Source organism: Pinus tabuliformis, chromosome 3_1 (genome assembly GCF_031772625.1).
Source record: "Pinus tabuliformis cultivar Carrire ecotype Pingquan chromosome 3_1, CPIR1, whole genome shotgun sequence".
Lineage (NCBI taxonomy): Eukaryota > Viridiplantae > Streptophyta > Pinopsida > Pinales > Pinaceae > Pinus > Pinus tabuliformis.
In genome coordinates this window covers 391,492,738-391,517,158 of record NC_142301.1, presented here as the reverse complement: position 1 = coordinate 391,517,158, position 24,421 = coordinate 391,492,738, and the positions used below count along the sequence as shown (strand labels likewise).

Genomic DNA, 24,421 nt, shown 5'->3' with positions numbered 1-24,421 from the left:
AGTTAAATTCGTTCCAAATTGTTTGAGGAACTAATAGAGAGTTAACAGTCAGTTGATGCATGCATGCACTCAACTAGTGTACTCCAATTAACTGAAGATCCCCTCATCAGAAACTCATGCATGTCTATTATGAGAAAGACCGAGTTGAGATTAAAGACAAGGACAATGTACTATTAGTTGCATGTGTTTTCTTATAAAGAAAACTCATGCATGCAGTCAAGGGACATCCTTGAAGATTGTGTAGTTTTGGAAGAGATCATCCATTGGATAGAAGAAGTTTTCCACTGGGTGAGGTGAAGATCATCCACAAGAAACATCACAAGGAAATAGGAGCTTGGAGGGCAGAGAGGAAGGCTGGAGAGCAGCCAAGATTGCCTGTGAGCATCTGTGAGAATTGTACTGAGAGCTGGCTAGCTGTGAGAGCTAAGGCTTTGTATAGTTCCTATGTATTTCCACCTTGTATGATAATACAGATAGTGGGGTTTTTAGTTGAGGCTTTCCCCAAAGTATTTTCATGTGTATTGTGCATTGATTCTTCTTCTTTTGGTTATATTGTTCAGCTCGATCTTTAAGCTTCCGCAAATTGATAGTAGAAGTAGGTTATAGTATTCTGCTTTGATTTATATTGCATTATCAGGTTAATGTACAATCAAATTTTCTACAAAACAGGGCGCTGGAAAAAGCCAAAAAAAATGTGGGAGGAAAGAGCATGTACTTTTTGTTCTTCTGGAAAAGTGGAAATAGAAAATAACTTCATTTTAGGATGTGAGACCGTCTTATGTAGATATTATGGCAACTAACTATTGGGATAATCTATTTAGCGAAGGGTTTTCGAGACACTGGGAGTGTTTATTGTGAGGCTTCACCTGGAAATAGTCGAATACATCAACAAGATAAAGAAACAATCGGTCCCATAAGCTATCTTTAACCTTGTAAACGTTAAAATAATTTTCTTTCTTTCTTTCTTTCACATACCCATCTTTATCCATCTACCACTAAAGTAAAATTTGATATACACTTTCATCCATTAATCACTAATATTCAAATCTCACACCAATCCAATAATATTAAAATCTCACACCAAGCCAACTAGTGACATATATGTTTGTACGTCATGACGACCATTTTTCACGGCTATAAGCGTCCTCGACTTGGCTCTTGACATTTCCATAAAGTTTTTACCAACACAATCATAGGCGGATATATTTCGTGTGTTCTTTGTTATATGTTTCTTCCCTGGCTTGGTTTCGCTGCATGCAACTCTTTAAGCTTCCTTTCCTTCCAAGCCAACTAGTTAACATATATGTTTGTACACCATCACCACCATTTTTCACCGCTATAAGCGTCATCGACTTGGCTCCTGACATATCAATAAAGTTTTACCAACACAATCATAGGCGGATGTATTTCGTGTGTTCTTTGTTATATGTTTCTTCCCTGGCTTGGTTTAGCTGCATGCAACTCTTCAAGCTTCCTTTCCTTCCAATCCCCTAACTCTCTCTCATGAGAATTGACTCAAAATCAATTATAACCCAAACGGCAACAATTGCAACTCCGGATTGAACATCTCGGCAGCATTTTTTTCTTCCAGAAGCATGGCGAAGTTCAAGATGATAGGCAAGCATTGCTCTTTTATTCTCTACTCTAGGATTCATCTAATGTATTGGCACCTTTACGGACACACAATGAACATTGGCACCTTCACGGACACACAATGAACAGCTGTGAATGGTTATCCAGGAGAAACTTAGGTGTTTAGTTTGTTATTTTTTAATCCATGATTTCCATTTCCAAAGTTCCTTCTGTGTTCACATTTCGCCTGCACGTTTGCAGACATTGCTGCCAATCTTACAGGTAACTAACTCCATCACCATTCATTACATTTTCAATCATTTCGAGCAAATCGTTCCATACATTTCTGGTAAGAAAATCGGGGTTTCTTTTCTATCGAATGGGTTTTTTTCTTGCACAGATGGTATGTTTAAAGGAATCTACAATGGAAAACAGTATCACGTTTCGGACATCTCTGAGGTGTTGAAGAGGGCATGGGAAGCTGGAGTTGAGAGAATCATTGTCAGTATGACTTAAATAATTAAGTTTTTTCTCACTAATGTTTATTTGTAAGTTCACTCAACCGGCTTTGCATTTAACAGGTGACTGGTGGATCTCTGAAGGAGTCCAAGGAAGCTTTAGCCATTGCCGAAACGGACGGTATGCCATCTTAGCCTTTTCATTGACATTTTTACGTTATACAAGATTTCCCTCTCGTTTTAAGGTATGTTGAATACCATACTGAGAGACACAGGTGGTCTACGAGGCATTACCCTACCGATATCTTTTCCAATCCGGAAGCAGACTTTGGGGCGCAACTCCCTAGGTTGATTTGTTAGCATAACAGTGCCAGCTGTTTTGCTGTCATGCTTTGTAGGTTCTCTTTGGCTTGTACTTGTTATCTATCGGCCTTCATTGGCTTTGGTCGTTGTCGATGTGATGTCCGGCCTTCTCTGACTTCTGATTATATGTATGCGATGTCCTTAATTGCAAGCTTTTTTACTATAGTGGTATGCCTCTGTTATGGTATTACATTTTACATTAATTCTTTCCCTCTACTTCAGAATATCCTTGATGGGCATTGAACTCTAGCAACCCGAACAAAGCAGCCAGTCTTTATCTCGGTCGAATACTGATAAATCATTTTTACAGGTCGGCTGTTCTGTACAGTGGGTGTACATCCTACAAGATGCAAGGTAAGTTTGTCATTCTTTCGCTCTTCTGTGTATTTTAAGTTCTGTTGGTTATGGAATCCATGTGTGAAAACCTCATCCTTGAAGTAGATTTGGTCCAATTGCTAAGAGTTGGCATTTGCCAAGGTCGACATTTCATGGAACCATTGTATATGTGCAGAATGCATATATAGGCTTCAATGGAATAAGCAAACCGTATATGGCCATTCCCAGTTTGTTGGCTGCAATAGAATAAGCAAACTGTATATTGCTATTTCTAGTCTGTGCCTTTATTGCAATTTGCCTAGATAATTTAGCTTTTCATGGGTGCCTTTTTTGGCACACACTTGAGAAATTGAAACAATGGCTGATTGGTTAGTTGTTTCCTCTTCAGGAATTTGAAGAGAGCGGAAACCCTGAACATTACTTTCAGGAGCTTGTTTCACTTGCCAAACAGGGTGTGGAAAGAGGAAAGGTTAGTAATTATTATCATATTTGATGCCTCATGGTGATGTTATATTTATCCCATTTTTTTGGTGAAAATTTTGATATTTGTATGGTTAAAAGGGATGCCATTGTCTTCCCTTCAAAGAGTACATTCTTAGCCATATTACATCAAAATAGCCTTCCCACCTACTCATGTAAAGTCAGGGAAAATGCATGAATCTATTCCCAAGGATTCAGATGGGCTGAACATTGAACAGATATAGACTATAAAATTCAGAATACATTTGTCAAGCCCAAGCCACCCTTTAACTTTCTCTGGAATGCAGTGTTGAGATCACAAACAGAAAGAGGGGATCAAATGGAACCAAAAATGCCAACTCAAAGACTTGCACTAAAGAAGAAAAACCAAGACTAAAAAGAGAAAAACCAGCACTAAAAGCAACACACTGAAACTGTCCATTAATGCAGGACAAGATAAGATAAGGTAAGATTATTTTATTAATGTCCAACAAATGACTACAAACAGATCGACTTTAAGATCTAATCCCTACGAGCAAGAAAATAATGCTGGGAAGGAAACTGGAGTGATACCTGGATGATGGACTACGAAGGACCAAAAGTCAAATGCCCTAGAGGGATGCCTTGAAAGAGGTTAGAAGGGGAAGGGAAACAGTCTCAGTGCTTCTTAAACTCGTCACTTGAAGAGGAAAATGAAAGGCTGTTTGTTAAAATTGGCAACTAGGGCCAAACTTCATGTGGGTCATCTTATTTATGGCAGCTGATATTTTTCTCGGATTCCTTTCATTGAGAGGTGTAGGATTGATCTAACGATCATCCGATTCCGACATGTATTTCTGGAGATATGAATTTATTTGTATTTACTTGACAATTTGTCAAGGTCGGCCAACAACTAAATGTGTGGCACACGTCCTCAACGATTCATATAAATACAAATTACCTTCAGGCATTATTCACTCATCTCATCTCTCACATTCTTCTCTCTCTCCTTAGTTGATTGGGTACACACAAGGAGTAGCTCTTACGTGGGAAGAAGGAGGATGCAGAAGGATGCAAAACTGTTTGACTGCGTTGACCAAGTTTGACTAGGGCCGCAGAAGGTCTCTTTGACCAGCGTTGACCAGTGTGGACCTTTCTTGGACTGCGGTTTTGGTGTTGTTGTCTCTCCTAGGTAGGCTGTAGATTTTGGCACGCAAACCGAGCCAATCTGAACAACATTCACTGCCCTAATTGCTGGCAGCAGGTTGACTTTTGTTGACTCCATTTGACTGGGTTTTTTGGACTGTTTTTGGGCTGCCTCTTCTTGTTGTTGGAGGCCGAGTTGACTGGGATATTGACCAAGCTGATTGGAGGTCAATTCTATCTTGTTTGACCAGCTTTGACTTTGCTGGTTAGGGTTTGCTGCTGCTGTCATAAAATTACAGATTTGTATATTTGTACTATTTCTCTCTCTACTGAACTATTGAAGATTATAGAAGAATTGATCAAAGGGTTTCCCCACATTGGGGTTTGTCCCTAGCTAGCCGCCACATCTGGTGTCTCTTGTCTTGGCTTGTATTCTGTCGATCTATTTATGTTCTATCATCATTTTACTTTATGTTAATGTGATTGCTAAACAGTGAAACTGACATTGGGCTAATAAAGAAGAAATTGAAGTAAATTGCACTAAGCATAGAACATACCATAACTTAACATGGTATCAAAACTGAGGTGAAGACAAAGCCCAAGCAAGAGCAATCACCGAAGACTGTTGGGAAAAGTCTTAAGACTTCATGGGTTCCTCATCACACTTCCCCATTGAAGACAAGTTCCATGAGAAGTTTGACTATCATGAATGGAAGATATCTCTCAATTTGACATTGGAAGAGCAAGAAGTGTTGGACTATGTGAGAGGCAGAATCATTGAGCCTCCATCAAATGCATCGGTTGCTACTAGGAACAAGTGGACAAGGGGTGAAGTCAAAGCAAAGAAGATCATCTGGGACTCTATCGACATGCACCTGGTGGCCTACGTTTCCGAGCTAAACACCTCCAAGGAAATCTACGATAGATTGGTAAGCTTGTTTAAAGTTAGTGATGCAAATCAAGTTTTGTTCCTCAAGAATAAGCTGAAGGAAATTAAGAAGGGAAAAGATGAGGATATGCAGTCCTACTTTTGAAGGATCACCGCGATCAAGAATGATCTCCTATCCATTGGGGAAGTCATTCCTGACAGAGAACTGACTATCACAACTCTTGGAGGGCTCCCATTTGAATGGTATGTATTTAGAACCACTCTTCTCAACAATAATGTAATTCCAGGATTTGAGGAATTGATGGCGAGATGCATTCAAGAAGAGACAAGGATGGAAGAGTTGGAAATGCCTACATTTAAAGGCAACCCCACTGCTTTCTCCTCTCATGCTAAAAGGAGAAATAATTTCGGGTCTAAATCTAAAGGAAAGGCCAGATCGAAAGGTGGAAGGAAAGGAAGATGTTTCGTTTGCAACAAAATTGGCCACTATGCGAGGGAGTGTCCTAATAGAAAGGACACATCTCATGACGATGATCAAAATCACTCCCGAGGCAGTTCCAACCATAATCAAAGAAATGGCAGGTTCAATGGCAAAGGAAAGATGAATGTCGGAAATCAAGGTAGTGGTCAACCCTTCAAGAAGGCAAGAAACTCCAGGTGTGAATCTAATGTTGTTAACAATAAGCAAGATAAATATTATTTGATATCGGCCCTCTCTACTACTTCCTCTGGACTCGTTGGGAAATTGGCTCATTGATAGTGGTGCCTCAAGGCACTTCATTGGTTACAAGGAAGCTCTCTCTAATCTGATAGAGAAGGAGACGAACCTAGAAATTATTCTTGGAGACAACTCCACCTATCCCGTGAAGGGTGTAGGAAATGTTACTCTTCAATTAAATCAGGGTAACACAATTCATTTGCAAGAAGTCCTATATGTACCTGATCTCAAGAAGAACCCAGTGTCCATTTCGGCAATGGAAGACAAAGGCGACAAGGTGGCCTTCATCAATGTCAAAGTATGTGTATGGAAAAAGAATTTTAAAGATGCTTTCACTCTTGGGTTTCGAGTTGACTTTCTATATCAAGTCAGAGGAAGTCCATTGGGAGTCATGTCTTGTGATACATCTCTTCAGTCCGAACTATGGCACCGAAGGTTCGCCCACCTTCATTATAAGGCTCTACCCGATGTGAGACAAATGGTGATAGGGATGCCCGAGTTCAAAATAGAGGAAGAAGGTGTATGTTCGTGATGTGCTGAAGGAAAGCTCAAAAGGGGACCATTCCTCTCAAGCCATAGCAAGACCTCCGATATTTTGTAGTTGGTTCACTTCGACATATCTGGTATGATGCCCGTGAACTCTTTAGGAGGTTATTTATATTATCTCACTTTTACAGATGACTATTCTCGCAAGATGTGGATATACTTCTTGAAAAAGAAGGATGAAGTGTTCTCATGGTTCCGACACTTCAAAGCCTTGATTGAGAATCAAACCGAAAAGAAGATCAAGGTCTTAAGGACTGATAATGGGACCGAATATGAATCCAATGGGTTCCATGACTTTTGCAAAGAGGCTGGCTTCAAGAGGGAGACCACAACACCTTATACTCCTAAGCAGAATGGTGTGGCAGAAAGGAAGAATCGTATGATTGTGGAAGCTGTCCGTGCGATGCTCCATGATTAAAGGCTTTCGAAGTTTCTATGGGCTGAAGTTGTGAATACCGCTGTATATGTTCAAAACCGATGCCCTCATCAAGCATTGGGTTCCAAGATTCCCGAAGAGATGTTCATTGGTAAGAAACTTGATGTATCTCATTTTAGAATTTTTGGAAGTCCCGTATATTTTGATGTGCCGAAAGAGAAAAGGAATAAATTGGGTGCTTCTGGAAAGAAGGGAATCTTCGTGGGCTATAGCGAAAATACTAAGGGCTATAGAATCTATGTGGTCGATCAAAGGGAAGTCAAGATTAGCCATGATGTCACCTTTGATGAAGATATGGCTCTTAGCAAAGTTGACAATCTTCCTATACTAAAGAAAATTAAAGAAGCTGACACCAGGAAACTGGAGGAAAAGGAAAATGAGACAATGCCCGATGTGGAAGAACCTATGGATCCTATTGATCCCTCTTCGCAAGAGCCTTCCTCTTCTAGGAAGAGGCCTTCATGGCTTAGGGGGACACTTGATGATGTCGAAGGACACATTGCATCGAGAGGGACTTTCCGTGAAAGTAAGAAGCCGGCCAGGTATCAGGGATACGTGACCATTATGAGCACGATCATTCAAAATGAGCCTTCATTGTACGCAAAAGCCGCAAGTATGGAAGGGTGCTATGACTGAGGAATATGAGTTGATCATGAAGAACGATGTCTGGGATGTGGTCCCCAAACCCCAGGACAAAACAATTGTCACTTCGAAATGGCTTTACAAGATAAAGCATGGAGTTGATGGAAGTGTTGAAAAGTATAAGGCTCGTTTTGTCGCTCGTGGTTTCTCTCAAAAGGAAGGTATAGATTATGACGAGATATTTGCACCTATTTCCCGATACACCACCATTCGCTTGATCATAGCCCTTGTTGCTTTGCAAGGATGGAACCTACATCAGATGGATGTCAAGACTGCGTTCTTGCATGGTTCGATCAAAGAGGAAGTCTATGTGGAACAACCCGAAGGATTTGAGATTCATGATCGGGAATCTCACGTGTGCAGGTTGAAGAAAGCCCTCTATGGGCTGAAGCAAGCACCCCGAGCTTGGTATGAGAGGATCGATAGCTACTTGATGAAGCTGGGATTCACTAGGAGTGAAGCCGACCCAAACCTTTACTTTAAGGTTGAAGATGATAAGCCTCTCATACTGGTGCTGTACATTGACGACCTCTTTTTGACAGGTGCAGACCCTCTCATTCACAAATGTAAGAGGGAGTTGGCTTCCGAGTTTGAGATGAAGGACCTAGGACTGATGCACTATTTCCTAGGGTTGGAAGTCTGGCAGAAGCCAGGGGAGATTTTCCTATCTCAAGGAAAATATGTGGTGAAGATATTGAAAGATTCGGTATGGTGGACTGCAAGCTCGTGACTACCCTGATGGAGCTTGACTTCAAGAAGTTAAGCGGTAGTGCTATTGCACCTACTTTCGAAAATGCTACAGAGTATCGTCAACTCATAGGAGCATTGATGTTCTTGGTGAACTCCCGTCCGGATATATGTTTCATAGTCAACATGTTGAGTCAACATATGGTTGAGCCTCACCACTCACATTGGATTGGTGCCAAGCATCTGTTGAGATATCTTCGTGGCACAATCACTCATGGGTTGAGATACACTGTCGGAGATGTGAGACTACATGGATATACCGATGCTGATTGGGTAGGCAGTGTGGTGGACGGAAAGAGCACTTCCGGGTGCTATTTCTCTTTGGGATCTGCCTCTATATCCTTGATGAGCAGGAAGCAGAAGTCGGTGGCTTTGAGCATCACTGAGGCAACGTACATTGCTGCGAGTATGGCCTCTTGTGAGGCTGTCTGGTTACGGAAGCTCTTCAGTGAGCTGTTTGGATATACATTGGATATTACCGTGATCCTGTGTGACAACCAGAGTGGGATTCGTTTATCAGAGAATCCCGTATTTCATGATCGCTCCAAACATATCGATATCATATACCACTTTATCTGGGATATGGTACTGTGAGGAGCAATAAGGCTCCATCATATCGGTACAGATGAGCAGGTTGCTGACATTTGACAAAGCCCCTGGGAAAGGTCAAATTCTTGATTTTCCGAGAATGACTTGGAGTTGTTGAGATACCCTCTTATGAGGGTCTTGTATGATGCATGCATTGAGCTTTGGGAGCTTTGGGGGGCTTGGGGTACTTCTTGGAGCGACAAGCGACCATAGGGTGACTCACCCTCCCCTAATGGTGTGCTGTGTACAGGGTGAATGGTTCAGTCTTCCCACGTGATACCCAGTGGCGACTTATGGACAGGATGAGTGGTTCTCCTGTCGAGGCATCCTACCCATGTAATCTTGGACTCATGGGAAGTACCTCTCATTTGGCCAATGAGTAGGGAAATGGGGTTAGGGACCATAGTAGTACTATCGATGGACGCATCGTTGTATCTACCGTACTCCCTATGCTAGGATGACCTCCATTGATCTGGGATCAATTGGAACTGACTTCGGGTCAGTAAGAGTGATATAGCTCACTCTCTTTTGGCATTGATCTGGGATTAGTAAGAGTGGTATGACACACTCTCTGGGACTGACTTCGGGTTAGTAGAGGATGGTATGATACATCCTCGATCATTTCTTCTTCTTCATAGTTCAGCAAAGCAGAGCCGAGCAGTGCAGAGCAGTGCATTTGATGGCAGAGATAGTATCGACGGTCAGATGGATTAGCAGATGGAGTTCTCCCTAGTTGAGAGGGAGTGTTAAAATTGGCAACTAGGGCCAAACTCCATGTGGGTCATCTTATTTATGGCAGCTGATATTTTTCTTGGATTCCTCTCGTCGAGAGGTGTAGGATTGATCTAACGATCATCCGATTTCGACATGTATTTATGGAGATATGAATTTATTTGTATTTACTTAACAATTTGTCAAGGTCGGCTAGCAACTAAATGTGTGGCACACATCCTCAATGATTCATATAAATACAAGTTACCTTGAGGCATTATTCACTCATCTCATCTCTCACATTCTTCTCTCTCCTTGATTGGGTACACACAAGGAGCAACTCTCACGTGGGAAGGAGGACGTAGGAAGAAGGATGCAACCGCAGAAGGTCTCTTTGACCAGCGTGGACCTTTCTTGGACTGTGGTTTTGGTGTGGCTGTCTCTACTAGGCAAGCCACGGATTTTGGCACGCAAATTGAGGCAATTTGACCTTAGGTTTGACTAGCGTTGACTGCCCTAATTGCTGGCAGCAGGTTGACTTCTATTGACTTCATTTGACTGGGTTTTTCGCACTGTTTTTGGGCTGCCTTTTGTTTTTGGAGGCCGAGTTGACTGGGATATTGACCAAGCTGATTGGAGGTCAATTCTATCTTGTTTGACCAGCTTTGACTTTGCTAGTTAGCGTTTGCTGCTGCTGTCATAAAATTACAGATTTGTATATTTGTACTATTTCTCTCTCTGCTGAAATATTGAAGATTATAAAAGAATTGATCAAAGGATTTCCCCACATTGGGGTTTGTCCTTGGCTAGCCGCCACATCTGGTGTCTCTTGTTTTGGCTTGTTTTCTGTCGATCTATTTATGTTCAATCAACATTTTATTTTATGTTAATGTGATTGCTAAATAGTGAAATTGACATTGGGCTAATAAAGAAAAAATTGAAGTAAATTGCACTAAGCATAGAACATACCATAACTTAACACTGCTCTCTTGCAAGTCATCAACTTCTATTGTAATAAATTTAATTATAGTAAGCATAATAATTAATAATAATGATATTAATAGATATAAATAATATTAAGTAGATAAAGAAAGGTCAAATAAAACACCTCTTATCTTGTGACCAATCAATGCATATAAGTACACCATCACGAGTCTCATTGTAACTATGGGGTCCTCTTTGGGATACGCAAAAAGGTGTAGTTGTTTAGTGACATTTATGTCTCTACAGTTATGAGTACAGTCAAAATCTACTAGTATTGTTATTTTTCTATTTTTTATGACTCCTTAGAGTTTTAGTGTCTTAGGTTGCAGTTTCTTGGTCTTGGTTGCAGAGACAATTACAGGTTTTCCTCCCGTTTTTATTGGAACCTGGTTTTATCAACGTTTCCAAGATGAGGCAAAACATATTTTGTAGTTAGTTCTTGTATTTGGTTCTTTTGAGAAATAGTTTCCTTTTCAGACACATCATCTTTATTCCTATTCGGTATCGTGCATGAGATTGATGCTAATGATACTTTTGACAATGTTTTATTACGGTCAGAATTTGAGTTGTATGCTAAGTGATTTCATTTTTTGGGTTCGAGACTTTACTTGATTTGCATCCCACTATTTTATAGTAGTTGTAATGATATGTCTTCACATTTATGCCCTGGAGTTCAATTTTTACCACATTTACTACAATTGGTTTCCTTCTTTTCCTCCCTATCTGAGTGGTGATATTTAGTAGTGTTGTAATCACTTAATTCACTTTAATTAGTTGTCTTTTTTGAGAGTCCGAAAGCTACCTCATGTTGACTATTGAGCTTTTTTTTGATTATCTTTGTGATGCTTCTGGCTTCAACCAAATTCTTAGTTCCTTATAGTCTTAACTCATTGTGGATAATGGGTTGTAATTCTGAAACATACAATTTTAGTAGTTGATCCTCTGTAAGGTTTGGAAATGCTGTAGCTAGGACTTCCCATTCATGGGTATATTCATTCACTGTCCATGTTTGTTGTAAATGTGTGAACTTGGTAAAGGCGTCATCTTCTTCATCATTGTGAAGTCTTTTAAGATGACCCTTTGCGAACATTTTTTAGTTAATGGATAAATGACTAGTTTTATTTGACCACTAGGTGAACCAATCACAAGCATCACCTTTTAGGTATAAGGATGCTATTGATATTTTTTCTAGTTTGTTAACAGGTGGGTTTATAGGGAAAATCCCTTCAATTTTATTTACCCACATGACAACTTTCTGTTAAAATTGACAACTAGGGCCAAATTCCAGCTTAGGACAACTCATATGATGGAGATGATTATTGCATTGATTTCCTCTTTTCGAGAGTTACAATTTTGATATAAAGATCACCTCATTCTGACAAGCAAAAATGGAATTTTGAATTTATTCTTATCATGGTCAAATTGTCAAGGTCGGCCTCAGTCAAATGTAGGCTCATGAAGCCCAATAGGTGTGTCTCCTCACCCTCAATGAATTGTATAAATAAGAGTGACCCTTCCCTCATTTGGACATCACTCATCTCATCACATCGTCTTCTCTCTCCACTCTTGATTGGTTCGTAAAACTTGGAGGATCTCTTCTTCGCATGTGTGGAAGGAAGGCAGATTTCTGGACTGGTTTTGAAGGCCGAAAATTCTAGGGCTAGGGCATGCGTTGACCATCAATATTTGACGAGTGTTGACTTCTATTTTGGGGGCAGAATTTTGATTTCTGCTGGCTGCATTCTTTGGCACAGATTTCGAGGTGGTTGGGCACTGTTTGATCGAGTTGATTATTGCGTTGACTTTTTAGTTTGACCGCAAAATTACAACAGACTTTGACTGGGTTGACCGAGCTTGTTTTGGGTTGACTTTGACCCTCTTTGGAGGCCGCATTCCTCTGTTGTTGATGGAGTTGATTGGAGAATGTTTTGGGGCAGCTTTGACTACCATTGACTTTCTGGTTAGGGCTGCATTGACTGCTGATTTGGCAGATTTGTTTCAGGCATATATTTATGATATTTGTACTCTCTATCTACTGAACTATTGAAGAATAATAAGAAGATTTGATCAAAGGGTTCCCCACATTGGGGTTTGCCCCTGGCATCCACCACATCTTGTGTCCTCTTGTCTTGGCTTGTCTTTTGCATATGTTTTTATGTTCTATCTACATTTACAGTCAATTTATAAGTTAATGTGATTGCTACTAAAGACAATTGGCCCAAGCAAGAGTGAAGCAAAGCAATCACTAAGGGGAGCTGTTGAACAAGGACTTGGAACTAGTCCCAATGACGACTACATCTTTCTGCAAATCTGAGGACAAGCTTAAGGACACATTCGACTATCATGCATGGAAGATGACTTTGGATTTGACTTTGGAAGAGAATGATGCCATGGACTATGTCAAAGGAAAAATAGCAAAGCCTACTTCAAATGCATTCGCTGCTGCACAAACCAAGTACAAGAAAGGTGAGGTTAAAGCTAAGAAGATTATTGTTGATTCCATTCATAAGCCTTTGGTTGCCTATTTTTCTAATTTGGAAACATCTAAGGAGATGTATGAAAAGATGGTTGGGATGCTCAAAGTAAACCATGCAAATCAAATTCTCTTTCTCGAGAATAAACTGAAAGATATCAAGATGGATAGAGGAGAATCCATCCAATCCTATTTCATGAGGATTACCGAGATCAAGAATGATCTCTTATCTATTGGTGAAGTCATTGGTGACAGAGAGCTCTCTTTTATTGCACTTGGGGGCCTTGCAAGAGAATGATGCCATGGACTATGTCAAAGGAAGAATAGCAAAGCCTCCTTCAAATGCATTCGTTGCTGCACAAACCAAGTACAAGAAAGGTGAGGTTAAAGCTAAGAAGATTATTGTTGATTCCATTCATAAGCCTTTGGTTGCCTATATTTCTAATTTGGAAACATCTAAGGAGATGTATGAAAAGCTGGTTGGGATGTTCAAAGTAAACAATGCAAATCAAATTCTCTTTCTCAAGAACAAGCTGAAAGATATCAAGATGGATAGAGGAGAATCCATCCAATCCTACTTCATGAGGATTACCGAGATCAAGAATGATCTCCTATCTATTGGTGAAGTCATTGGTGACAAAGAGCTCTCTTTTATTGCACTTGGGGGCCTTGCAAGAGATTGGGATGTGTTCAACACTACCGTCCTCAACAATGACAAGATTTCAGGATTTGATGAACTATTGGCCACTCAAGAAGAAATAAGGGTGATGGAAAGAGACAAGCCCTCAAATGGAAAAAATCCTACCGCCTTCTCCTCTCATTCTAAGAGAAGGAACAATGCTGGTCCAAGGAATCAAGGACAAGGGTTCAAGCCGGGATTCAAAGAAGGAAGGAAAGGAAGGTGCTTCAATTGCAACAGGTTTGGCCACTTCGCTAGAGAGTGTCCTCATAAGAAATATACTCCAAGAGATGATGACAACAATAACAATAACTTCAAGGGCAATGACAATCATAGGAACAACAGGTTCAACAACAAAGGAAAGAGGAATGCTCCCGCTGCTCGAAATGGAAATGGTCGTCCTCCAAAGAAGTCGAGAAACTCTAGGTATGAAGAAGTTAATGTTGTAAAGCAAAATAATTTTATCTTATTTCTGCCCTCTCCATCGCCTCTCCTTCGGATACATTGGACCATTGGTTGATTGATAGCGGTGCCTCAAGGCACTTCACTAAGTACAAAGAAGCTCTCTCATACTTGGTTGAAAAGAAGATGAATATGGAGATTATACTTGGGGATAATGCCACTTATCCTGTGAAAGGAATTGGGACTGTTACTCTTCACTTAAATCTGTTGAAGAAAGTTTACCTAGGTTCGGTCTTCATAAATGTAATTTTGATCTTTGTAATTGTAAAGAAAAGGAATTATTATTTTTGTCATTTATAACAATGGGTTTCTTGCTCATTGAATAGGTCAAGCAAATGTTTAAGTGCTTCTAGGAAGTCAAAGAATCAATGTATTTGTTGAAGACCTTTATGGGCTTGTTACACCATGTAAAAATATGTATTAGAGTCAAAAGAAGACCTCCAAGCAAAGTCCCAAGCCTCCTCCATATGTCGGCATCATAAAGGGAAGAAATTCGAATTATAGAGATCAAGTCGGCCTCAAGTCGGCCTAATAGGAGGGGCAGACTCCTATATAAAGGGCCATTCGACCTCTCCAATACCAAGCAATTCATCTCTGAAATCAACGAAGAAGGAGGACGAGTAAAGGGTTCAAGAAGGACGAAGAAAGGTGTCTCTATTGCAGTGAAGAAGGAGGAATTGAAGACCGAGTTTTCAAGGCTTGTTTTAGGGCCTATTACAGTCACACGTGCGAAGATAAGGAGGCTCTTTCTGCTGTCATAACAGCCCTCCTATTGCAGTCATAAAAGAGAATTAATTGGGCTAGAAAAGAGTGCCTATTAGGCCTCTTACTCAAGCGAAGAAGGAGGCTACTCAAGCAAAGGAAAGAGAAGGAATCAAGCATCATATTCTTGAAGGTATACCCCACACGTGCGAAGAAAAGAACATACTACTGTTGTTCCAGATCTGCAATCTTAGTGAAGAAAAGAAAGCTCGGTTGGGTGGTAACAAGGTCATCTTCTTGAGTTAGAAAGGCTCCATCTCAAGCGAAGGAAGAAAAGGACAAGGTTCTCTCTAGGGCATACAATCTAGGGTTTCTGTAGTTGCCGAAAGAAGTACCATCAGTTGCCGGAAGGAGGAGGACGAAGTGCTACAAAGAAGTAAAAGGAAAAAGGCTTGACTTGTGCTTGGAGGATCTTCTTGTCAAGGGTCTAGGGTTTGGCATTTGTCAATTGAAGTTTCAATAAGAGAAATTTGCAGAAGGGTTTTCCTCTCTAAGAGAGAGAGTTTTTGCCTTGGCTGAGAGCCAATATCTTGTGTTCTTGTCTCTTATGTTTTGGTAACTGTTTGATGAAGTAAGAGAACATACAATAATAATAAGAAGATCATGATAATAAGAAAAATAAAAGTACTTCACAAATTGTTATCATCGTCAGAAGAATCTCACTATAACATAGATGCCCTAGATTCTTCAACAAAATCAAGGTCAAACCCTGCACTTACAAGAAGTGCTATATGTACCTGATATGAAAAAGAACTTAGTTTCTATTTCTGCAATGGAAGACAAAGGCTTTAAGGTGGCATTCATTGATGGGAAGGTTCATCTTTGGTAAATGAACCCAAGAGATGCATTCACTCTTGGATTCAGGGTTGAAGGTCTCTATGAGGTTGGAGGAAGTCCATTGGGAGCTATGACTTGTGATACTTCTCTTCAATCTGAATTATGGCATCGAAGATTTATTCACCTTCATTTCAAGGCTTTATTCGATGTAAGGAAGATGGTCACAGGGATGCCCAAATTCAACTTAAATCATGAAGGTGTTTGTCAAGGATGTGAAGCTCGAAAACATACAAGGGGACCATTCCCCTCAAGTGAGACTCAAACCGTCGATTTTCTTCAATTGGTCCATTTTGATCTATCAAGTATGTTGCCCGTGACATCTTTGGGTGGATATTTGTATTATTTTATTTTTGTGGATGAATTCTCTCGCAAAACATGGATCTATTTCTTAAAGAAGAAGGATGAAGTATTCAAGTGGTTCCGCTCTTTCAAAACCTTGGTCAAGAATCAAACAGGGAAGAGATCAAAATATTGAGGACCGACAATAGTACCGAATATGAGTTAAATGAATTCAAAGATTATTGTAGAGAAGCCGGAATTAAGAGGGAGACCGCTATTACATATACTCCTAAACAAAATGGTGTTGCCGAAAGGAAGAATCGTACTATCATAGAAGCCACCCGTGCCATGCTACATGATCAAGGTCTTCTGAAGTTCTTATGGGGAGAAGTTGCCAACACCGCTTTGTATGTCTAAAACCGATGCCCACATCAAACTTTGGACTTCAAGACACCCAGAGAAGTTTTCACCGGTAAGAAACCTGTTGTTTCTCATTTTAGAATTTTTGGTTGTCTCGTATATTTTCATGGGCTGAAAGAGAAAAGAAACAAACTAGATGCATTTGGGAAGAAAGGAATGTTTGTGGGCTACAATGAAACTTCAAAGGCATATAGAATCTATGTGCCTAGCCAAAGGGAAGTGGAATTAAGTCGTGATGTCACTATCGATGAACATTCTGCTCTTAGAAAGATTTGAGATCTTCCTATTCCTAGGAAGAACAATGATGATGCTGATGTAGAAAAGCAGGATGAACCTTTGTCCGATGAACTAACGCCCGATGTTGAAGGTTCAGTGGATCCCATTGATCCACCTCCTAGTGAGCTCTCTACTTCAAGAAAAATACCTTTGTGGCTCAAAGATACTTTTGAAGATGCTGAGAAACATATTGCACCGAGGGGGACATTTTATGAAAGTAAGAAGCCGAATAGGTACCAAGGGTACTTAACTGCCATGAGTACCATTGTACAATCTGAGCCTTGTACATTTGAAGAAGCCGTGAAGCAACAAGTTTGGAAGGATGCGATGAACGAGGAATATGAGTCGATCATGAAGAATGATGTCTGGGATGTGGTTCCTAGACCCAAGGACAAGTCAGTGGTCACTTCGAAATGGCTCTACAAGATCAAACATGGAGCTGATGGGAGTGCTGAGAAATTCAAGGCCAAATTTGTAGCTCAAGGCTTCTCTCAAAAGGAAGGAGTAGACTATGATGAGATATTTGCACCAGTTGCCCGATATACCACCATCCGTTCGATCATAGCCCTTGCTGCCTCACAAGGATGGAACCTACATCAGATGGATGTCAAAACTGCCTTCTTGCATGGTTTGCTTAAGGAGGAAGTGTATGTGGAACAACCTGAGGGGTTCAAGGTTCAAGACCGTGAGACACATGTATCTGGGTTGAAGAAAGCCCTCTATGGGTTTAAGCAAGCCCCTATGGCTTGGTATGAGAGGATCGATAGCTATCTTAAGAAGCTAGGATTTACAAGAAGTGATGTTGACCCGAACCTATACTTCAAGGTTGAAAAGGACAGACCTCTCATTTTGGTCCTTTATGTGGATGATCTCTTACTGACAGGTGATGCCTTCTCATTCATCAAGGCAAGAGCGAGTTGGCTTCCGTGTTTGAGATGAAGGACCTAGGATTGATGCATTATTTCCTAGGTTGGAGGTTTGGTAAAAGCCAGCTGAGATTTTCCTTTCTCAAGGAAAATATATTGTGAAGCTACTTGAGAGATGTGGGATGGTGGACTGCAAGTCCATGACTACTTCGATGGAACTCAACTTTAAGAAGCTATGTGGAAGTGTTGCTGGGCCCAGATTGGCGAACCCTACTGAGTATCGTCAACTTGTGGGGGCCTTGATGTTTTTGGTCAACTCCCGTCTTGACATATGCTTCACTGTGAACACGTTGAGTCAATATATGGTTGAGCCTCATCACATTCATTGGATTGCTGCCAAGAATCTCTTGAGATATCTCTAGGGCACAATCCACTATGGACTGAGATACATTGCCGAGAATTTGAGGCTACATGGATATACAAATGCTGACTGGGCTGGCAGTGTGGTGGATCGTAAGAGCACGTCTGGGTGCTACTTCTCTTTGGGGTTTGCTTCTATATCTTGGATGAGCAGGAAGCAAAAATCGGTTGCACTAAGCACCGCCAAGGCCGAATACATTGCTGCGAGTATGGCCTGTTGTGAAGCAGTTTGGTTGAGGAAGCTCTTCAATGAGCTATTTGAGCATGTGCTGGATACCACCGTGATCTTCTGCGACAACCAGAGTGGGATTTGTTTATCAGAGAATCTCGTATTCCATGACCGCTCCAAGCACATTGATATCAGGTACCATAGCACTATCGATGGACGCATGGAGGACTGCCGTACTCCCTATGATTAGGATGCATGGTGTCCAACAACTTGATTTGGGATCAAGGACTGACTTTTGTCATTGGAGAGTGATATGATCTTATGTCTCACTCTCGATCACTTCTTCATTATCTCTTCATGGTTCAACAGAGCAGAGAAATATAAGATAGTGATGGCAAGGATGGTACAAGATGATAGGTTGGCATGATGTTGGTAGTTGGATTGACAGGTGGAATTCTCCCTAGTTGAGAGGGAGTGTTAAAATTGAAACTAGGGCCAAATGCCACCTTAGGACAACTCATATGATGGAGATGATTATTGCACTGGATTTCTCTTTTTGAGAGGTACAATTTTGATATAAATATCATCTCTTTCTGACAAGCAGAAATGGAATTTTGAATTTATTCTTTCTCATGGTCAAATTGTCAAGGTCGGCCTCAGTCAAATGTAGGCTCATGAAGCCCAATAGATGTGTCTCCTCACCCTCAATGAATTGTATAAATAGGAGTGACCCTTCTCTCAGTTGGACGTCACTCATCTCATCACATCGTCTTCTCTCTCCTCTCTTGATTGGTATGTACAACTTGGAGGCTCTCTTCGCATGTGTGGAAGGAAGGCAGGTTTCTGGATTGATTTTGAAGGCCGAAAATTTCAGGACTAGGGCATGCGTTGACCAACAATATTTGACCGGTGTTGACTTTTGTTTTGGGGGTGGAATTTTGATTTCTGTAGGCTGCATTTTTTGGCACGGATTTCGAGGTGATTGGGGACTGTTTGATCGAGTTGATTGCTGCGCTGAATTTTTGGTTTGACCGAAAAATTACAAGAAACTTTGACTGGGTTGACCGAGCTAGTTTTGGGTTGACTTTGACCCTCTTTGGACGCTGCATTCTTTTGTTGTTGATCGAGCTGATTGGAGGATGTTCTGGGGTAGCTTTGACCACCGTTGACTTTCTAGTTAGGGCTGTATTGACTGCTGATTTGGCAGATTTGTTTTGGGCATATATTTCTGATATTTGTACTCTCTCTCTGTGCTGAACTATTGAAGAATAATAAGAAGATTTGATCAAAGGGTCTCCCCACATTAGGGTTTGTCCCTGGCATTCGCCACATCTTGTGTCCTATTGTCTTGGCTTGTCTTCTGCATATGTTTTTATGTTCTATCTGCATTTACTGTCAATGTATATAAGTTAATGTGATTGCTACTAAAGATAATTGGAAATTGTCATTGGATTGATAAGAAACATTGAAGTAAATTGTGCTAAAGCACAGAACATACCATTGTTATCTAAAATTAACACTTTCTATTGTCTAATCCATCATATTTAGGTATATCAATTTTGATTTTATTTACACAACCCATGTTACCTTGGTATCTTTGATAATTGGTGTTTAATGAAATTGGACTTGGTGGACTAAGGGTTGTGCAAATAACACATCTATCCTTATGGTTTTCCAGTGTTCCACAGGACGTGCCCCCCCCCAACCCCACGCACCCGGGACAGGAGGACGTCTGGGGAAACGTTTCCCCACGTCCCCCTTTAGGGGGAGACACATGGGGGGATGTTTCTCTAGTGTGGGGGACACGACTCCCCAAAAGGGGGACGCAAAATGGGCTATGTGTCCCCCCTTAAATTTGCTTATTAACAATGATTTAGATAGGGAAACCTAGTATTTGACCAAATTGCCCTACTAATGCTATGCAATTCATGGTAATGTTAAATCCTTTCATCCTTTTACTTAAATTTTTAACATTACCATGAAATGACTCAGGATGTTTGAGAGTGGTTTCGACCTCATTGGATTTCATATGGAGAAAGTAGAATTTTAGATCTAACTCAAAATCCAGTAGACTTAACGGTTTTTCGGGAGTTCAAGATTCAATGGATTGCAATGTTTCCATTTCATTTTGTTGTGTACAAGGGTATGGAATTAGTATTTAATCAAGAGCACCAAGCCCTTTGTGTTCTTTAGAGTGACTTTTAAACTCTTCACTCCATTGTTTTTGAGTTTTAGTTATATCAATTTACCATTCTAGTCTTCAGATTTCAGTATCTATTATAGTCTATTTTGCTTAGTACTAATTAGATTCTAGAATGATTAATGATGAATTTTAATTTTAATTCAATTTAAAATCTAGAATGATGAATGATGAATTTAATTTTTAAATCAATGTAGATTCTAGAATGGTGACTAATGTATGATGAATATGGATCAGAGTATTTCATTATTGAATCTCGTGGTCTATGGATGAATCATGTATGTGTAAGGATGATGAGTATGGATCAATGTATATCATTATTTAATTCAATTATGTATGTATCATTGTATTTATGCTTTCATTATTGAATATGAATTTGATATATATATATATATATATATATATATATATATATATATATAAAAAAGAAAAAAAAAATTATATACCTCAACGGCCCCCCCTCCCCTTTAAATTTCCCTAAAATTTGAGGGTACTCCCACACGTCCCCCTTGTGTGTCTCCCCGTCCCGGAGTCTTGGTGGAACATTGTGGTTTGGTTGGTCAATGCTTGCATTGTTAGAAAATCAAAGGCAAAATAGATTTTCTTACTTGGTAATTACTTGTGAGAGTTAATCTTATTTCTTTTAATTTATTGTTTCTTCTTCATCAAGCAATTACCCAAACTATTCATCCAAGATCACAAAGAGTTAAGAGACACAGAATTTAGGCTTACAAGCCAGGGAAAAACCCCTCAAAAGGGGAAACCCAACAATCTTCTTATTGAATCAATTCAAAATGAGATATCTAACCCAAGACAAAAGACTCACTTAAGATTCCACGTCAGCCCTCCTCTCAAGTCAAAATCCAATATAGTTAACTTCCTTCTTTCTGCTCAAAGATAGTCAACCTTCTTTAGACTTCACTTCAGCTACAAAGGTCTTGACCTTTTCACAAACTTCAAGAAAACTTAGAATTTCGGCCCTTGACAAAACTACAGGAGACTTTAGATCTTCTTGGTCTTGTCACAATACTTCAGGATCTTCGCACATGTGGTTGTTATTTATCAGAACTAGGGTTCGGTCCTTGTTCTTTTATTCTCCTTCCTTTCTTTTGAACTTCCACTTGTCTCTCCTTTATTTTATCACAGAACTCAACTTGTTTTTATATCAAAACTTGATTGATACAATAAATTGAAGTTTCATTTGTATACATATCTGTTCATGTGGTGTCAAACAACCATACAGGGCAAATTTTGACTGAGGGCTGACTTAACCTTTTTGACTCTTTTCAACAAAAATACAATTCTTTTCTTTTCCTTACAAAATGTTAAAAGTAACATGACTCAATAACAAATGACTTTGACTCTTTTTGACTTTTGAAGCATGAAGAACATTCTTGAATAAGAATAAAATAATAAAAAATAAATTCATTAATAGTTTTTCTTTCATTATGAAGACCAACACTAGTTACATTTTCCAACACTCCCTCTTTGTTGAAAAGTGTAACTAGGTTCGGTCTTCATAATGACATGTAATTGTGATTTTATGTAATGAGATGTAAAGAAGAAAAATAAAATTATTATATTGACTTGCTTCATGGGTTTCATGAGCAAGAGATTTTGTTTTAGAGTCAAGACTCCCATTGAGAGTCTTTAGGAGTTATTTGTCATCTAGTCATAAAATGATAGAGACATTGTCATGTAATGAAGTCATGTTACACTTTGTAAAAGGTCAATATTGTCTATGTAAAGTATCCTCCAAGACCTTGTCACTTATCCTCTTCAAGTCGGCCTACAACGATGGAAGAACTTGCTAGAAGAAGTCGACTTAACCTCAAGTGATCATGTCGGCCTAAAATACATGTGTGGAGGTGTATATATAGCCCACACTCGGTCTCACTTGAGACAGGCAACTCGACTTGCATTCGATCAAGAGAAGTGCGAAGAAAAAAGCTACGAAGGGAACTGCGAAGGAGGTTTCTTTTGGGCAGCGAAAGAGGTTCTTTTGGATCAACGAAGAAGGGTTCTCCTGGATCAACGAATGAGGTACTCTTTTGGGGCAGCGAAGAAGGTATTCTTCTAGGCAAGCGAAGGAGAGGTTTCTTCTGGGCAAGCGAAGGAGAGTTTTCTTCTGGGGCAACAAAGAAGGATTCTTTTGGGTGATTGAGATAGAGATCTAGAGACCGAGTTTCTCTAGAGGAGACCAGTGAAAGCCTAGAGACTGAGATTCTCTAAGGAAGCCAAGAAGGAGCAGTGTGAAGGATAGAGACTGAGTTTCTCTAGAAGGAGCCGAGGAGGGCAGTTCAAGATCAAGAGGAAAGTCGAGAAAGAGAAGAGGCAGAGCATCAAGGTTAGTGACAAGGTTCTTGGGAGGATACTAGAGTCAAGGGTTTCTGTCATGGTCTTGGTACTCGTTAATTGAAGATCTAGAAGAAGAATTTTGATCGGGTTTTCCTCTCAAGAGGTGAGAGGTTTTGGCCCTGGCTGACAAGCCTACATATTGTGTCACTTGTCTTTTATTGTGCATGTTGGTAATTGTCTTGATGAAAAGAACACAATAATAACATAACGAAGAAAAGACTATAAATTAAGAAGGAAAAGCATATCACAATCAATTTTCAAGCAGATAAATCTTTTAACTATCCCTGCCCTAGATTTCTCAACACTCTTAACTAGGGAGCTATTCATAATGACTCAACAGGTCTATATCAAGTTGAAATATTCAAATAAGAACACATCCAGATTGATAAGCATCAATAGTCATAGTCAACATTGTCACATTACCAAGGCCTTGACAGGTACACTCTGTCTTTCCACAAGATTAGAGCACAATGCTTGGAGGCATTCCATGGGACACCACACCGCCTCACCCAAGTACATACTCCACCAATGATACCCAGAGTATATCTTTCATTGGAACATTTCCCTCAGGGAAATGTTTGTCCATCGAACCATTCTTATCCAAGTCCATGTACTTGACTTAGGATTTCCATCCTATTGAAGCCTCGAAATTTGCTGCGACAACATGGGTGATAACCACCCGGTTCGGACCTTAAAAGCAACTTCTTTTCCTTTTGGTCTAGTGGCTCCCATTGGAGATAATGGGGCCCGTTTCCCAGAGATGATTGATATGATAATGTTATTGGGATGATATAAGATATAACAGAGAATGATTTAACTAAGTATAATCTAATCTAAATAATAAACACATGCATATATCTTAATCTAACATTATCCAACTATAAATATACCCGGGGATAAACTAAGATATGTGATTTACAAAGATGTCTTAAAGCAATTGGTAATAAAGATCATTCAACTGCCGAAAGAAATGAAATCGTTCAAGATAATTGTTTTGGATAAATAGTTAGACAAAACAATTGAGAAAACTATATCGCATATAATAATTGTTCATGTATTCAAAACAGAATCAGAGCTAAAACATCATACAAAAGTGCAATAATGCAGAACTATAATTTAGCTTTTCATACATAAGACAATCAAGAGAAAGAGTATTGCTAATGCATAAATAAAACACAATCATACGATAAAAGTACCATATATGAAAGGTTTTGCTCACGGGCTCAGCAATATCGATCCAATTTCATTCAATCCAATACACTCTAAGAGTACAGAAGTAATTTCAGTAGAGCATACTCGATATTCAAAGAAAAATAGATCCCGTTCCATTAATTTCATCAAAACCTTCCCAAAAATACAGCAGTGTAATGTTTTGAAAAATGTTTTTGATAAAATTCTGGACCCCTCTCTAAATGCATGAGAAGGGTTTAAATACTAAAATACATGCCTCAAAAATAAATTATTACAAAATAGCTGAGGAGGTTTCAAACAACCTTCCTCAGAGTGGGCAAAAATAAAACTAAAAATAGAATTAAACTAATGATTAGCTCCTTTCAACTTGAACTAACTTAGTCGGCTAACTTGATCTTTGAGATTGCAAATGTCAATCATTGGTTTGAGTTGAGGCGGCTGGATGATTGTGGATT

General features: G+C 39.7%; 1 protein-coding gene across 2 annotated transcripts in view; it reads left to right on the top strand.

Annotated features, from left to right (window-relative positions):
• Positions 1-1,181: 1,181 nt before the first annotated feature.
• LOC149187364 (TatD related DNase) overlaps positions 1,182-24,421 on the top strand; it is a 242,224-nt gene continuing 218,984 nt past the window's right edge. Inside the window, exons 1-6 of one of the 2 annotated variants that reach the window (XM_089411335.1) lie at positions 1,182-1,617; positions 1,834-1,854; positions 1,973-2,073; positions 2,154-2,211; positions 2,704-2,747; positions 3,118-3,198. In XM_089411335.1, coding sequence (XP_089267461.1) covers positions 1,596-1,617; positions 1,834-1,854; positions 1,973-2,073; positions 2,154-2,211; positions 2,704-2,747; positions 3,118-3,198 — 327 coding nt within the window. In that variant the 5' untranslated portion in view covers positions 1,182-1,595. The remainder of the gene's footprint in view (positions 1,618-1,833; positions 1,855-1,972; positions 2,074-2,153; positions 2,212-2,703; positions 2,748-3,117; positions 3,199-24,421) is intronic. The other variant, XM_089411336.1, reaches the window with a different exon arrangement.